This window comes from Leptinotarsa decemlineata, unplaced genomic scaffold (assembly GCF_025532065.1).
Source record: "Leptinotarsa decemlineata unplaced genomic scaffold, Ldec_3_MD MMD2_tig00000505_RagTag_RagTag, whole genome shotgun sequence".
Taxonomy (NCBI): Eukaryota; Metazoa; Arthropoda; class Insecta; order Coleoptera; family Chrysomelidae; genus Leptinotarsa; species Leptinotarsa decemlineata.
Window position 1 is genome coordinate 11967673 of NW_027412549.1, and position 17036 is coordinate 11984708.

General features: G+C 34.0%; 1 protein-coding gene across 1 annotated transcript; it reads left to right on the plus strand.

Annotated features, from left to right (window-relative positions):
- The first annotated feature begins 1552 nt into the window (after positions 1-1552).
- LOC141481780 (uncharacterized) lies at positions 1553-10336 on the plus strand. The gene is made up of 2 exons (XM_074173950.1): positions 1553-2697; positions 7941-10336. The coding sequence occupies exons 1-2, from the start codon at positions 2678-2680 to the stop codon at positions 9814-9816; spliced, it is 1896 nt and encodes a 631-aa protein (XP_074030051.1). The 5' UTR covers positions 1553-2677; the 3' UTR covers positions 9817-10336.
- The last annotated feature ends 6700 nt before the right edge of the window (positions 10337-17036 follow it).

Consider the following 17036-nt stretch of genomic DNA (forward strand, 5'->3'; position numbering starts at 1 on the left):
TAAAAGAGAAATATGTTCAATATATACCGTGCTATCAGATTCAATTACGGAAATATAAAGGAACTCATCGTGTCTCATAACGAAAACCATATTATGACAAGTGACTTATTACAACAAATCAAAAAAGCTGTAGCAGTACTCAAAATATATTTATCAGAATCATATTATAGTGAAGAAAGTAGTTACTCTAAACTTTGTATATTTCTTGGAAAACGGAATTCGCTAAAAAATAGATTGAGATTAAAAGCTTTCCATAATAGAAACAAACATAAATTAAGAAAATTCAGATCGTCAACTCCATTTTCTGAAAATTTAAAGAGTGTCAATTCATCCTTGAATATTTCAGTTATTTTGACAAAAAAAAACTAATACAGAAATTAAAAAAATTAGAAAATCAGATTCTTTCGCAATAGAAAGTGATAGAATTTATAGAAAACAATATAATTATGTCTGAAAATTTGAAGAGCGTCAATTCATCCTTGAATATTTCAGTTATTTTCACAAAAAAAACGAATATTGAAATTAAAAAAAAAAGAAAGTCAGATTATTTTGCAGCAGAAGGTGACGGAGCGGTAGAAAAAAATATAATTACTGAAAATGAGAAAAACCATTGTTTCAAGTCAGTGAAAGAAAGTGTACATTCAACTTACGAGAAAACTTCAATAGACACTTCCGATATCAGTTTGTATGATTCCGTCTCAAGCGAAAAATATGTTGTGCCAAAAGTGTTTTAAAAAATCAATAAAGATGATAAGTCAACATTGGATCTATTACCAGTTGGAAGTAAAAATCTAAAGAATCCAAGCTGGATGCGACCAAAATACTCACATTGTAACATGTTCGAAGGCTCTTTCATTTTAACACATAAAGAATTTAAAGAAAGTAGTTGTTTACAGCTGATTCTCGGCCTCCCCCACCACTATGACGTATTAATTGCTTTTTTTATTGGTTGTTGTTTGGTGAAGTTTTTTTGTTGTGCAGTGAAGTCAAGGCGTTGTGACCTTGAAGTGTCTGGTGCATGGATCGTTCAATTTTTTTTTCATATGAGATTTTGTGTGTTTATGTGTGTGTGTGTGTGTAGGAGAATGCACGGTACAGGGTTTCATCATGTGCTTGTTTGTCTATGTACAAACATACGTCTGCATACTTCGAAGATCCTCCAAGTAATAAATGCTCCATCGGTGTTAGGGCACCAAGTTAGTAGTGGAGTGACGTCACAGCAATAACCGTTCAACGGCTAGAGAGCGACATGTTCACTCCACGACGTGTGGCAGAGTAATGCGTATTCATCGGTCTGCCCTCACCTCTCCCGAAGCGATGAAGGTTCGCTCTAGCCCCGCTATCGATGGTGACACAACGGCAGCCGAGGACCGTTTGCCTAGCGTCTACCCTCTCCGAGACCGCAACGACCATTGCTTGCTCGTACCGGCAACTGTTATCGCATCAAGTTGGGAGATGGGCTTGGCTGTGACGTCAGGCATCTCTAGTGGATAGCAACTAGCAATGTGAATCTTTCACGGTTTCCTGGTGGGGGTGACTCACACTGTTTAATATAAAAGAAATGCCTGGCACACTATGAAATCAGTAGACGAATATATCTGCAGCAGTTAGCAATTGGTAGAGTGTTATTCAGTTCGTAATAGAAGGAAGACGGTGAGTGTATTTGTCTGTTGGAAATTGTTTATATTTTCATATATATTTTCATCATGTCCGTTTCAAAAGTAGACTTGAATAAAATTAATAATTTGATTGTACAGGAGGTTGAAATACTAGAGCAAAAGGCCTTATCATCATTGCCAATTGATGAAGTGTACATAATTGAAAATATGTCAACTTATTCTACACGATTTGGTAAATCAATTTTATTAACTTTGCAAGATGTGAGCAATGATAAATTATTTAAAACATGGCTACCAAAACGTATTTCGTTGCAATTCAGTGATGACGATATATCTTGTATCAACTCATCAGGTGGTAAATATACGATGATGTATGTTATATATTCCAATACAATGGGTCTTTTATAACCCTATTGCGTATTATGTATAAAGGTCACCCTGAAACTAGTGCGTCTTATTTAAAAGCGCGGATTCATTTCCTGTGTTTCCAGATGCTAAATCATCACTTGGAAACTTATAAATTCAATTCTTCGAGACTCGCCCGCATTACTAGCGCGGTCCCTGACTAACGTCACATCTCCTAGAGTCCTGGCGCGATTCAACACGGTTCTAGTACGGTCACTTGCTATCGTAATATCGACTAGTTTCCTGGTGAACCTAACCAGTATAGGATAAGAAAGCAACAAAGAAACAAACAACGAAACAATAAACAAGTAACAAATAAAAAGTGTTTTTTAAAAAGTCTTCGAGCAAAGCTACGATACAACAATTGGCGCAGTCGGTAGGATGACTCAACGTTGCTGAAATCTCATCAACGGCGGTTTCCAACCCTTAAGTCATCGAAGAATCCCACAACCCCAAAGAAGACGGTCTCTCTGACGGTTCCCACAAGAACTGGACTCCTGGTTTGCAGAGCAAGGATTTCATCTTCTTTACACCCAGAAACCACAACAACCCATCCTGATCCCTAGAAGACGGTCTCTCTGACGGTTCCTACAGAACTGGACTCCTGGCTTACAGAGTAGGATTTCATCTTCTTCGCCCAAGTCCACAACGAAATGAAAATTGTATTATTAGGGTAAGTCGTCATCTCGATTTTCCTTTTATTTCAAATTTCATTTGAATATTTATTTATGTACATGGTGTGATCTGTTCTGTTCCTGATATCCCCTGAACATTTAATATCTATCCACCAATTGAATATAATTTCTGGAAATAATTATATAATTTTTTCAAAACCATCTGAAAATAATTTTGAGAGTACAATTCCAAAAATTTCCATAAAATGGCTAACGACGTTGAACCATATAAACTAGTTGAAATTTTCTCCATTGTACCTGAATATGATGGAAACCCAATTTTTCTTTCGACTTTCATTAGAGCATGTTCAACAGCACATCGAATGGCAGTAGACGATCAAAAGGTTTTCGTCACTCTGCATATAAAAAACAAATTAAGAGGTAAAGCTTCTGAAGTAGTAAACTCCAGAAACCCAGAAACATGGCCTGAAATTCAAGACTTGTTAGAGACACATTTTGGAGATACCCGTGATCTCAATTCTCTAATTCAAGACTTGCAACGCATGAGACAGATGCCAAACGAAAATTCCTTGACATTTGTTTCACGACTTCAAACACACGTAGCGAAACTCTATTCTGCAATCAATAAACAAAATCTAACACCGGCACAGAAAAATGCACAAACCGAACTAATTGACTCAATGAGCCTAAATACACTTCTTACTGGTTTAGAGCCCAAATTAGGTCAAATTATAAGAGCTAGTAACCCTGGTAATATTCTAACAGCTTCCGAAAGAATTAAAAGAGAATTACAACTAAGTTATTTTGAAAATCAAAAATTCTCAAAACCTCCCCAATTTAAACAAAATTTGCAACGAAACCCTCCACCACTAAAACCAAATTTTCAACAAAAGACTTTTAACTCAAATCCACAAAGAATAAATCACCCACAAGCTCAGCATTATTCTAACAATTATAATATGCCAAGACAAAACTTCGCGAGACCTCAATTAAATCAGAGTTCAAATTATCAGCGATATTCTTATCCGCAGCAACAACAGTACTCTGCTAATTCTTATCAGAATAGACAACAGCAGCAAACTAACCCACATACGACTCAACAAAATAAATCTAATAATCAGCAAAGACCTTCTGTTATTCAGCAGAATCCTCAAAGAGCACACGTAATAAACTTCGATCATCAACCCGAATACTATTACACTGATAATAGTACAGTGAATGATGAATACTTTTCGGGAAATTACGAAAATGCGTGTTTCAATGACCAAAACCCCTACTATGACGAAATGAATGAATATAATACTGATTATATTCAAGACCCGTACCAAAATAACGACCCCAATTATTATTACCCTCAAGAAAACGTTCAAAACGAAAATTTTCCTACAACTATCGATACCAAACCCCCAGATATACCTGTAGAAACTCCAACTCAAATCTTGTCGATCCAAAAATCGAACAAAGCAAAACTAGAACAACTTTTTATTTAAATCAACCTCTAATGTCGATGGACAATAGAAATGTTTATTACATTAAAGACATCACAAAAAAATTCAAAATATTAATAGACAGCGGTGCAGGAATTTCTATTTTCAAACCTCATACTGTAGAAAATTATAAAAACAAATGCAAAGAAAACGTAACAATTCAAGGAATCACTGATCAAAAAATTCACATAGACGAATCAACACTCGTTCCTTTCAAAACTGATGATCCACACAAAGTTTTTATTTATAATCTTGATATACAATTTGATGGACTTTTAGGTTCAGACTTTCTAGAACATTACGATTGTATACTAGACATAAAAAATCGAAAACTCATAACAAATTTCAAAACCGTACCACTTTTTAAAATAGGTGATGAACAAGAAAATCCAAACGAGATTCGAATTGAAATCCCAAATGAAAACTTAGAACAACCTAACATAAGACAAATTTCAAAAATTACCAACATCATTGAGATTGAACCTCGTACAGAAAAAATAATTAAACTGAATTCGACCCTAGAAAATTGCGAAGCTATACTGGTAGCTCAAGTAATTGAAAAAGTACGTCTTCCGAACGCACTAGTAAAGATTAATGAAAAAGGAGAATTTCTAACTTCCATAATAAATCCAAACGCAATTTCAAAAACTGTAAATTTTGAAAATATTCAACTTGAAAAAATTGAATCAATTCAAAATTTTCAAATAAATTCCCTTGATGAAACCATACAACCAAATTTGGATAGAGCTCATGAAATAAAAAATCAATTGAGATTAGAACATTTAAATGATGAAGATAGAGAAAAAAATCACTGAACTATGTTTAAATTTTTCTGACATTTTCTACCTTGATGGAGACAAACTGACATTTACAAACGAAATCAAACACAGCATAGATACGGGCAATGCAAAACCAATTTTCACAAAATCGTATAGGTATCCACAAATACACAAACAAGAAGTCAAAAATCAAATTAATAAAATGTTACAACAAGGAATTATAAGACCTTCAATATCTCCCTGGTCTTCCCCGGTTTGGGTAGTCCCAAAAAAAATCGACGCCTCGGGAAAACAAAAATGGCGAATCGTTATCGATTACAGGAAACTAAATGAAGTCACGATTAATGATAAATATCCACTTCCGAACATATCTGACATATTAGATCAACTTGGTAAATGCACATGTTTTACGACTTTAGATTTAGCTTCTGGTTTTCACCAAATTGAAATACAAGAAAGTGACATTGAAAAAACAGCTTTTTCGGTTGAAAACGGACATTACGAATACCTTAGAATGCCGTTTGGAATGAAAAATAGTCCAAGTGTTTTTTGTAGACTCCTAGATAACATTCTACTAGGTTTACAAGGTGAACGATGCTTAGTATACATGGACGATATCATAGTATACTCCGCAACAGTAGACGAACACATAGAAAGACTTTCAGACATCTTCAAACGATTAAGAAAAGCTAACCTGAAATTACAACCTGACAAATGTGAATTCTTACGCACAGAAGTTGCATATTTAGGACACATAATAACGAAAGACGGTGTACAACCAAACGCAGACAAAGTCAAAGCTATACAAAATTTCCCACAACCCACAAACGTAAAAGAAATAAAATCATTTTTAGGATTAACCGGATATTACCGACGTTTCATCCCAAATTATGCCAAAATTTCAAAGCCATTAACAAAATTGCTTCAAAAAGATATTCCTTTTAATTTTGACACCGAATGTAAAAAATCCTTCGAGGAACTAAAAGAAAAACTAATGAATTCCCCAATACTAAGATACCCTGATTTTAATGATGAATTTCTATTAACAACTGACGCAAGCTCATTCGCAATTGGTGCTATTCTTTCCCAAGGACCAATAGGAAAGGATCTTCCCATTGCTTACGCTTCAAGAACATTATGCCCAGCAGAAACAAAGTATTCAACCATAGAGCGAGAATTACTTGCTATAGTATGGTCCGTCAAACATTTTCGACCCTACTTGTATGGAAGAAAATTTAAATTGATTACCGATCATAGACCTCTTACATGGCTATTTTCGATTAAAGATCCTGGCAGCAGACTAGCTCGCTGGAGATTGAAATTAGAGGAATACGATTACGAAATCGTTTACAAACCTGGAAGAATAAATAAAAATGCGGATGCTCTTTCAAGAATAAAAATCAATCATCTTAAAGAATACTCAAAATTTCATTCAATACTAATGGCAAACACAGATAACGAATTTTCAGACACTGAAACTGAAATTTCACCCGAAACTATAAACGAAGAATTCGAACGATTTACTTCATTACTCGAAACAAAATCCCTAATTGATTATTCAAAATTTGAAACTACTAACGACCAACTACTAGATAAAAAACATAAAAATATTGTAACTATCCTACAACAAAATAAAACTATTGAACTTCATGAAACAATATTAGAAGATTTGATAGACGACGAAGAAATAGAATTTAGCTATAACAAAATAATCATAGTTCCCAGCAGAACAATAAAAGATAGGAAATATTTTATAATATTAATTCCTTTTGAAAACAACGATGCTTTAGAACAAATGTTTGTAACTTTATATAAAAGTCAAAATGAATTCAAACCCAACGAAACGTATCATCTTGAAAACAATTTAGAACTCCCAATTCAAGAAATGTTATCATACATTCTTGCTGAAAATGAAAATACCAAATTTATAATTTGTCAAAACGTAGTAACCACCCCAAGTCAAGCTGAAATTCCAATCATATTAGATCAATACCATAACGGAAAAACGAACTTACATCGCGGAATAAACGAAACGATCAGACGCATAAGAAATAAATATAATTGGACGGGATTATCAAAAGACGTTGAAAACTATATTAAAAAATGTGAATTATGTCAAAGAACTAAAATTTGTAGAAGGAATCTAAGTAATCCCTTCGTAATTACCGAAGCACCTAAAGCACCCTTCGAACGAATTAATATTGACATTCTAGAAGTCCCAACGAAAAATTACGCCCTTACAATTAATGATGAATTGACAAAATTTGTTCAAATATATCCAATCCCAGATAAAACATCACAAACGATTGTAAATACACTATCGTTATTTTTCCAACACTACGGTACCCCTTTAAGAATACATTGTGACTCTGGTAAAGAATTTACTTCAGCCTTAATGAAAGATTTATGCAATCTTTATGACATTAAATTGACACATTCAAGTATAGACCATCCACAATCGAATGGATCTATAGAACGATTCCATGCTACCCTTATGGAAATCATTAGAATACACATGTCAAACCACCCTGACGAACACCCCTTTAATGTACTGCCATACGCGGTAATTACGTACAACAACTCAAAGAATCGAACCCATGGATTCACTCCGTACGAGTTAATCTTTGGACATACCTCTGGTAGACCCCCGGATACTCTCTATAACGAAAAGTCCCTTATTACAAAATACATAAGAGACTTAAATAATAGAATATCTTATTACTATAAAATTGCGAGAAAACGAATGCAAGAAACCAAACAAAAGGCTAAAGAACGCTTTGACGAACGGATCTCGGAAAATCAATACGAATATAAAATCGGAGATTTAGTATATATAAAGGAATCTCAAATAGGAAATAAACTACAAGATAAATTTAAAGGACCCTTCAAAATAGAAGAAATTTTTCAAAATTCAGCTATTGTGGTAAATGAGGAAACTAAACAAAAATCAAAATATAATTTTGATAAAATGAAACCCTATACTACAATAGAATAATCTGGAATAATCTGTTTCAGATTTTCCTTGCTTTTTCGGATAATAGCAACCCAATACACGATCAAGCCAATCAACAATACCTTAGGAATATACTACCATGAAGATTCGGATATGGTTATATCCAACGAGAATTGGAAATTACTGGTAAACAAAAATACGAGCGTTTTACACCAAACTTACGAAAATAATAATAGAATTTTAGAATCTCTTTTAACCATTTTTCCTAAAAATATAGAAACAATCCAAACCCGAGCATTTTTCGCTGAAGTCAAAACACATATCAGTCTTTTGACACAACTTTCAAAATCTATTCAAGAGAAATTTCAAGAAATCTCTCTCGATTCTAAACGTTACAAACGAGGAATCATAGACGGTATAGGAACAATATTCAAAGCCATTACAGGAAACTTAGACGCTTCCGATGGTGAATATTATACAAACTGTATAAACAAAATAAATAACGACGAACATGAACTTGAAAATCTGATGAAAAATCAAATTTCCGTGACAACATCTGTAATAAAAAATTTTAATAATACCATTAGAAAACTTCAGATAGATGAAGAAACTTTCAACAGAGATATTCAAGTAATACAGACTACACTTCAAGATTATGCAGACGAATTTTCCTTAATCACAATAAAATTAAAATTTTTGGAATTAGCTGATCAACTCATGATAAGCTATAACTATATTGAAGAGAACTTAGATGATATCTTAAACGCTATCACTTTTGCAAGATTAGGAATAATCCATTCTTCAATAATAACACCTGAACAATTAGTAAGTTCATTGCAAGAAATCTCTCAAAGCTTACAAAGACATAATCTACCTTTACTAGCGAAAACCTCAAAAATTGCCCAATATTTAGAAATCATCGAGTTAGAAGCTTTTCAAACTCAGCAAAATTTAATATTCATTTTGAAAATACCTTTAATTGATTCACAAATATTTACTATGTATAACCTGTTCCCTATCCCTATTAAGGACAACAGAACTGATTTACATCACGTCCTTTCGGTAAACTCAAAATATATCGCGAAAGATGATGACAGCTTACTATATGCTATTGTACCAGATCCAAAACTATGTAAAACATTATTACCTAAGCTATTGCTATGTTCCAAATTATATGTATATCCTATTAATGAATACGCTCCATGTGAAGCGAAACTATTCAGAAATTCTAAAGTCATTCCTGACAATTGTCAAAGTCTTATAATATATACACAAGGGTATAACATTCAACAACTTGAAGATAATATATGGCTAATCATTGTTGCAGAACCATTGCACATTACAATCAATTGTGAAAGTAAAAACACAGTTACAGAAGTAATCTATCGAAACTGTATTTTTGAGCTGAAAACTTCATGCAATGCATTTATAGGCATAACTAAAGTCCAAGCTATATCAAAATATGCTAAAGATTCTACCTATGTCGAAGCAGATCCACATTCGATTAGCATTCCTTATGATTGTTGTGCAGATTTGCCAGCTAAATTGAAGTTGCCTGATTTAAAACCTTTAAAGCTAAGTAACTTGAATATAGACGATTTGGAAATTGCAAAACATAAGCTTGACCAAAATTCTAAAGTACTTGACGATCTTATTAATGAACCCTTTGTGAATAAACATGTTTCCTGGTTCACTTACTTTACTATTACCATTGTTGTAATAATTATAATCGTGTTGTGCTGTTACCAATGCAAAAGACGAAGACGAGCAGTATTGGCCATACAACCTGGAGACTCTCCACCTTCTCCACCTTCAGACCGAAGCAGAAACAAGTCTTTACGCAGAATTTTACGTATTTTACCCAGAAGACGACCCAACATTAGAGAATACTCCGATGAGGATGATCAAGACACCCCATTAAGAGACTTTTCACCATAAGTGTGGAAACATTTATATTCGTATATACCTATATTTAACCATTTATCATAACCATATTGCTTTTGATGTTTAATTATATTATTTTATTTAACGGAGGTGCATTGAACAAATCAAGTAATTTTGGAAAGCCATTATTGAATTTCCTAAAAGTCAATGCAACTTCGCATTAACTTTTTTCTACGGAAGGGAGTTGTTATATATTCCAATACAATGGGTCTTTTATAACCCTATTGCGTATTATGTATAAAGGTCACCCTGAAACTAGTGCGTCTTATTTAAAAGCGCGGATTCATTTCCTGTGTTTCCAGATGCTAAATCATCACTTGGAAACTTATAAATTCAATTCTTCGAGACTCGCCCGCATTACTAGCGCGGTCCCTGACTAACGTCACATCTCCTAGAGTCCTGGCGCGATTCAACACGGTTCTAGTACGGTCACTTGCTATCGTAATATCGACTAGTTTCCTGGTGAACCTAACCAGTATAGGATAAGAAAGCAACAAAGAAACAAACAACGAAACAATAAACAAGTAACAAATAAAAAGTGTTTTTTAAAAAGTCTTCGAGCAAAGCTACGATACAACATGTATTTAGGACAGAGCCAACAAAGTTTTGCTGGCATGAAAACGCGATCTCTAGTCAAATTCAATATGATTGAATAATAGTAATAATTTATAGTGAATTTCTTTAGGTCATAGCTTACAAAGTTTTTTTGGTGTGAAAACGATAACTCTAGTCAAATTCAATATGATTGAATAATAATAGTAATTATAATGAATTTCTTATTGTTTTATTAATATTCATATATTAGATGATAATTATATGGAAATATAAACATTACTAACTTAGTTGAATACACTCACTTTGTAACTACAAGTAAAATGGGAATGTGAGTATTATATCACTGAAAAATTGGAGGTTGCTTATTGTTTTTTTATTCGATTTCAGTTCCACCATTTAAAGATGTGGATGCAGTACGCAAGTCAAGATTGGGTCGATATTGTAGATCTCAAATCATCGGTTCAACATTTGTCGTCTAAATTGAAGGTGTTGGGTGATGGAGCCGAACATGCAAGCGTTTATGATATGAGTGTATGCTATGATGAAAAACAAATCGAATTATGCCTTCGTGATGCTGAGAACTATTGGAGTGGTGCAGAAGTTTGCAACAAATTTTTGGATAATGAATTGGAATTGTGGCAACTTTGTGAGGTTATGATTGAACTGAACCTAAGAAGATTCCTGTATAGCCTCCAACCATACTTGCCAGAATGGATTATTCATCACTTTGAATTGAATGATGAAAATCGAGAGGAAATTGAAGATGGTCGCGAAAATGATGATTATGAGGAAGAAGTTATTTTAGATAGTCTGTATGTTCCTGTAAATCATAAATAATGTCAAATAAAAAACTTTGTATTATTTTCATGTTTTATTTATTTAAATCTGATGAAATACAATAGAAAATGATTACAAAACAATAAATATGATATAAAATACAATACATGATATAAGTCAGTAACAAATAAAAAAAAAAAGATCATAAAACAGTACATGATAGAGTGAAAAAAAAGTGTCAATATCTGCTATGAACTGAACCATCCAATGCATTGTATGTTAAAACTGTATCATGCAAAATTAATGCATATACTTTAGTGTTGTCTGGAAACTTGGTCTTCCTCGTCTCAAACTCAATCTTTATATCAATAGTTGATGATTTTGTTGCATTCGTTTGATGGGAACAATCGATGACGAATAGTGGATTCTCTCTAAATTGTCCAATGTCCATCAGAGGTTCACTCATATCTTTATCATAATAACTTCGCTGGAAACTCTCAAAAGCATAATAAGCAGGAGCATCAAGTTTTTTATCGAAATTCAAATTCCAACGCTCATATGGATAAACTTCAGAATTCAAGTATACTCGAATACTATTGATATCAGCAGTTGTGAATTTTGTAATATCTTGTGTTCTATCTTCAGATGTGGTAGTACTTTGGAATGCGATGATGACAAAACGAGGAGTTTCCAATGCGTTAGTTGTTTTGATGGCCCATATGTCTGAAGAAGTCCCACGTAATGATGGTAGTTCATAGAGGTCCCACATACGATACGCCAACTTGATTTTGGCATTCAGACCGCTTTTGTTTATTCTACTCAAAAGTTTGAGCTTGTGTTTATCATCTGGTACAATATGCCTTATTTTCCATTCGATTTTATTTATTTCCAAATCAGCATCAACCTCACCTATATATGAGTTTTTGAATGATCGAGCGATAATCAAAATCAATTCCTGTTTGGCATTCAAGATACTTTTGTTGTAATCTTCAGCAAAACCCATCAAATATTTCAGTGGTAGTTTTCCACTAAAAACATGACTGTTTGTATCCAAGATATCTTGCTTCAATTGTGAAAGTCCCCAACCAGATGTCAATAATGTGTTAGCATGAGATTGTCCAAATGATATCATGGTTTTCATTGTAGATGTTATCCCAGGTTTTCTAACAACAGCCACTTGTTCACCACCCATTTCATAACGAATTTCGTCCAAGAGAAATGCAATTGCATTATTCGAGAGATAGCATGTTTTCGCTACATCTTTGGGGGTGAATTTACCTTCTATGTAAATGAAGCTCTCGGCAATATCTAGTATAACATCTTGATTATTGATTGCAATTCTGATTTCATCCGAATTCCTGAATAGCGGTGATCCATAGGGCTTATATGTGTGCTCATGTAAACTTATGAGAGAATGATCGAGCACTGGTTCATTGAATATATTCAACTTTTCATTGTTTGTTTCGAGCACCATTGTTATTTTCTCACTTTCAATCCAATCGATTTCAAAAATTTAAGATCACTCACAGACAGAGCGTTATGTGCTAACTGTTCAGCATACACTTGTGGAATGAGCTTCTTTTTATGCACACCTTTCTTTTTGATAGTGCAACTCGTTTGGGATTGTTCAATGCGATTTTGTCTATTATAAATGAAACCCATAACAACAGTTATTCGATTTTCTTCAATTCCAAAATAATGAAAATCTCTTCTTCACTTCCAAAATCGATAAGGTTATTTTTTTCATCCAAAATACGCACTGTAATGTTGTGAATCAATTGACGACCTTCTGGACTGACAGGCATATATATAATACTGTGTGGTTCTTTAGTGAGATTGTAGCCAGGTTCAACATCAATATCGAATGAGAAAAGAATGTGGGATTCTTCACCATTTATATATGAACCAGATATTATATTGCAATCTAAGCGGATAAGTCTCACAGTTGTAATGTTTATTGGTAATGATGATTCATGTATCTGATTTGGTGGAAATATTTCATGAGCGAACCCCATCATTTCTGCTATTGAATTTGGATGTGTCAGATCAATTTCATATTTGGATCGCATTTCACATTTGAATGTATTATTATTGGCGTGTAGATAGAAAATATCATCTGCAACGACATCATTTGGTTTTTTATCATGAAACAATCTGAACATGATATGTTTCTGTATGACGGCATTGATCTCTTCTATTTCATAAGCACCACATGGAATTTCAATTGTCAACTTTTGGGGTATCGATGAGTTGTCATTACTGATTCTAAAACTAACTAAGTTATTAGCTTCAGTTATATTATTGATTGTATTGCACCCATAGAATCCCAAAAGTCCTAATCCATAACGACTGTTCCTATCCAATTCAATTGGTGGAAAAAAATCCGCACTCAAGACACTTGTCCCGACAGCTTGTAGCTCGAACTTTCGTGACATGACTGATGAATATTTTGAAACACATTTCAATTTATTATTGTACACAGCAACAGCACATTTGAGACAATTTACACTTTTTGGAAGGTGTTGTATTGTAATAAGTATCATTTTTATTGATACCAATATTCACATCCTCTATATTACAAATACAACACATAGATTTCCGAGGTATAGGACCGTCATTAACATCCGATTCTGAATTTTGATCGTGGTGGTGGTGCTCATAACAATATCTATGTTTCATTATATCGATGTCATCTTGCAGATGCTAAGGCAACTTTTCCCAAACATATGCAATCTCATGTGCAACACATGCAAGTATCACTTCCTTAGGCATATTTGCAAGCATCACTTTATCCATTTTTTTCAAGGTACCATATTTTGAAAACATTCTAAGTGAAAACCCCATTCCCTTGATAGCCTCCCGATCCAGTTTTGGTGTTGAATCCATTTTTATTTGGAAAATTATTTAGAGAGAAACTGCAAGCACAAGTGACCACAGAGAACTGTATTAAATTTCTGTTGTCGATCATAGTTATATTTGATTTTTACATTCGAACATTTTCGAAAGAATCGAGTCAATTCCAATGGTGGGGGTAGATCTCCAAAACTATCGAAATATGTGACTTCTTTCCCACATTTTTTATATGCCACCCAATGTGTTCCTGGTCCACTTATTCCATCTAAATTAACAATAGCTGTCTCGTTTTGTTTTGGACCTGAAGATGGTAATCTATCACGCATAAAAACACCACGAAAATGTGGAATTTTCATTTTTTGTGCATAATAACTGAGATCGAGATCAGTAAGAGGCCTCTGAGGTAGGGGTTCAATTAGTTTTTTGTTTTGTTTGTGGCTTTGTATGGTTTTAAATATAGTCCTAAACCTTTACGGTATGGTTTGAGATATATTCCACTTCCGCGTTTGCCTAATGCTACAGCCTCCATGGTTTTATTGTGACGATTGGCTTCCATTAAAGCCGCTCTGCTGGCTTTTGCCGAATTCACGGCCTTGGTAATACCAGCAGCGGCTCCCGCCAAACTTCCTAGTGCGGATAGTCCAGCAAAAATTGGTATCAATGGTAAAAGTCCACCGATCTTGGGAACAGGAATTATGCGTGGTGTGCGGATTTTCTTCTTTCCACCGGCAGCTTTAAGGTATTTACGTGCCGCCTGCAATGCCACAGTGATAGCTTTTTTGCTATTATTCGTCACAAATTGATTCCCACCAGCTTTCTTCAATACATTTCGCACTTTATGGACTATCCCAGCACCAAATGCAACTTTTTTAATTTTATTTTTCTTCGTTTGTTTCCTCTTACATTTTTTCTTATTGGTACTACAACCCATGCCCATATGTCTTTTCGCTTTCATAATGTTGGTGACAAGTAATGCAGCTGCTCTTTCCCCAATACTCGCGTCCTTCGATTTAACCCTATCCCAAGCGCTGTATTCAAGTTCTTTGTCGGCTAAATGTCTTGCTGCAAGATCGGATGGATGCTTAGAATATTGAATATCGTGTTTTTTGCATTCAATATCTAATTTATTGATTCCAGGGTCGTTACGAGCTAAACGTTGTTTCAATTTTGTACCCGGTCCACAGTATTGATAACCTCCGGGTAGATGTAATTCGAAAGGAAGTTTGTTTATTAAATCATTAACAAAACCACAACCTCTTTTAATTTTACGATCACTTTCAATACGTCCGTATCGTTTGATGGTACACATTGAAATGAATAAGCTAATAACATTTATATAGTCTCCAACCACGGCACGATGCGCATTGTAAAACAGAAAGAAAAGTTTGCTGTAGATAATCTAGATGAGAAATTTGGTTGTGGATTGAATGGACAAAGGGTATTCAGACATGGTCCACTACTTCCATCATCAGTTCGAGGACTCATTATAGGACCTTCAAATTGTGGAAAGACGAATGCAATGATATCACTATTAACACATCCACAAGGACTGAGATTTAGAAATGTGTATCTCTATTCGAAATCACTCAATCAACCTAAATATCAGTACTTGCGAAGTGTTTTGGAACCTATAAAAGGATTAGGTTTTTATACATTCAGCAATAATGCAGAAATAGTGGAACCCTCCGACGCTAAGCCTAATTCTGTTTTCATTTTCGATGATGTGATATGTGAAAAGCAAGATATTATTAGATCATATTTCTGTATGGGACGTCATAAGGATGTTGATTGTTTTTATCTAGCACAGACATATTCACGGGTACCCAAACAGTTAGTGCGTGACAATACCAATTTCATTATAATGTTCAAACAAGATGAGACGAATTTACATCACATTTATTCAGATCATGTTTCACCCGATGTAACATTCAAACAATTCCAATTGATGTGTGTTAAATGCTGGGAGGACCAATATGGATTTCTAGTCATTGATAAGGATAGAAAAATAGATGAAGGTAGATATCGCAAAGGATTCGATAGTTTTATATACCCATGATCTTGTTTTTGGAACTTATTCGATCACTGAATATTGTAGTGGTCACTTCACCAACGAATTAAGCTTTAATTCAAAAAAAGGGCATTATGAATACAAAAAAAGATCCTGAAAATAAAAACAATGAAATAAATTTGAAACGTCAACTAGTAGAGACAACAGAAGCTGTCAGGCAGAAATTCAACTCTATCAAGAATGATAATATTGAAAATCGTACGACACTTGAAAGATTGTATGAGCCCATAATGAAACCATTGAATGTTTTATCATCAAACGCTACTTCTAAATCACCAGTGTTATCACCAAATCATGGAACTGTTCAATCTACTTCAAATTATCCCATGAGTACTCCAATAGGAAGAAAACAATCTTTTGGTAGTGTATCATCTGTGAATAGTGACACGAGCACACTTCAAGACGATATGAGAACAACTCTATTCGAAACACCATCATCGTCCCACATCGATTCCTCGGATCCTGACATCTCACCTGTTATGAATGAAAGTGGTGAAGATGTTTTGATGAAACATTTGAATAATATAAAATCTAGAAATCCAGCATATGATGGAACATTTGGCGTACGTATGGATCCAATTACACAAAAGCTGAAAATGGGAAGTCTAGTGGTAAATTTCAAAGATGGAAACATTTCATTTTGGGATGCTAATAAAGTGAAAAAATATGAATGCGCAGGTAGTCCAGAATTGTATGATATGATTTTTTTGAAGAATCCACAAGATGTTGATAATGAAGAAACTCGTCAAGTATATTCCAAAATATTGAAAATAACGAATGCTCCATATAAACAATATCATCTGAAGAATGGTTTTAAAAATACAAATTCTAAAAAATTTCGTGAAGTTATCAAACCTCTATTAGACTCACGACAATATCCAATAAGAAGTAGAAGTAAAATTGGTGGAGCACTCAAACGAGTGAAAATGGAGAAAATATATAATTCTAAACCTGTGAATTA

Bases quoted from the DNA above. Each gene is read 5' to 3' on its own strand.
- LOC141481780 (XM_074173950.1), top strand. From the start codon at position 2,678: ATGAAAATTGTATTATTAGG. The intron at 2,698-7,940 runs GTAAGTCGTCAT...AATCTGTTTCAG, and splicing joins ATGAAAATTGTATTATTAGG to ATTTTCCTTGCTTTTTCGGA.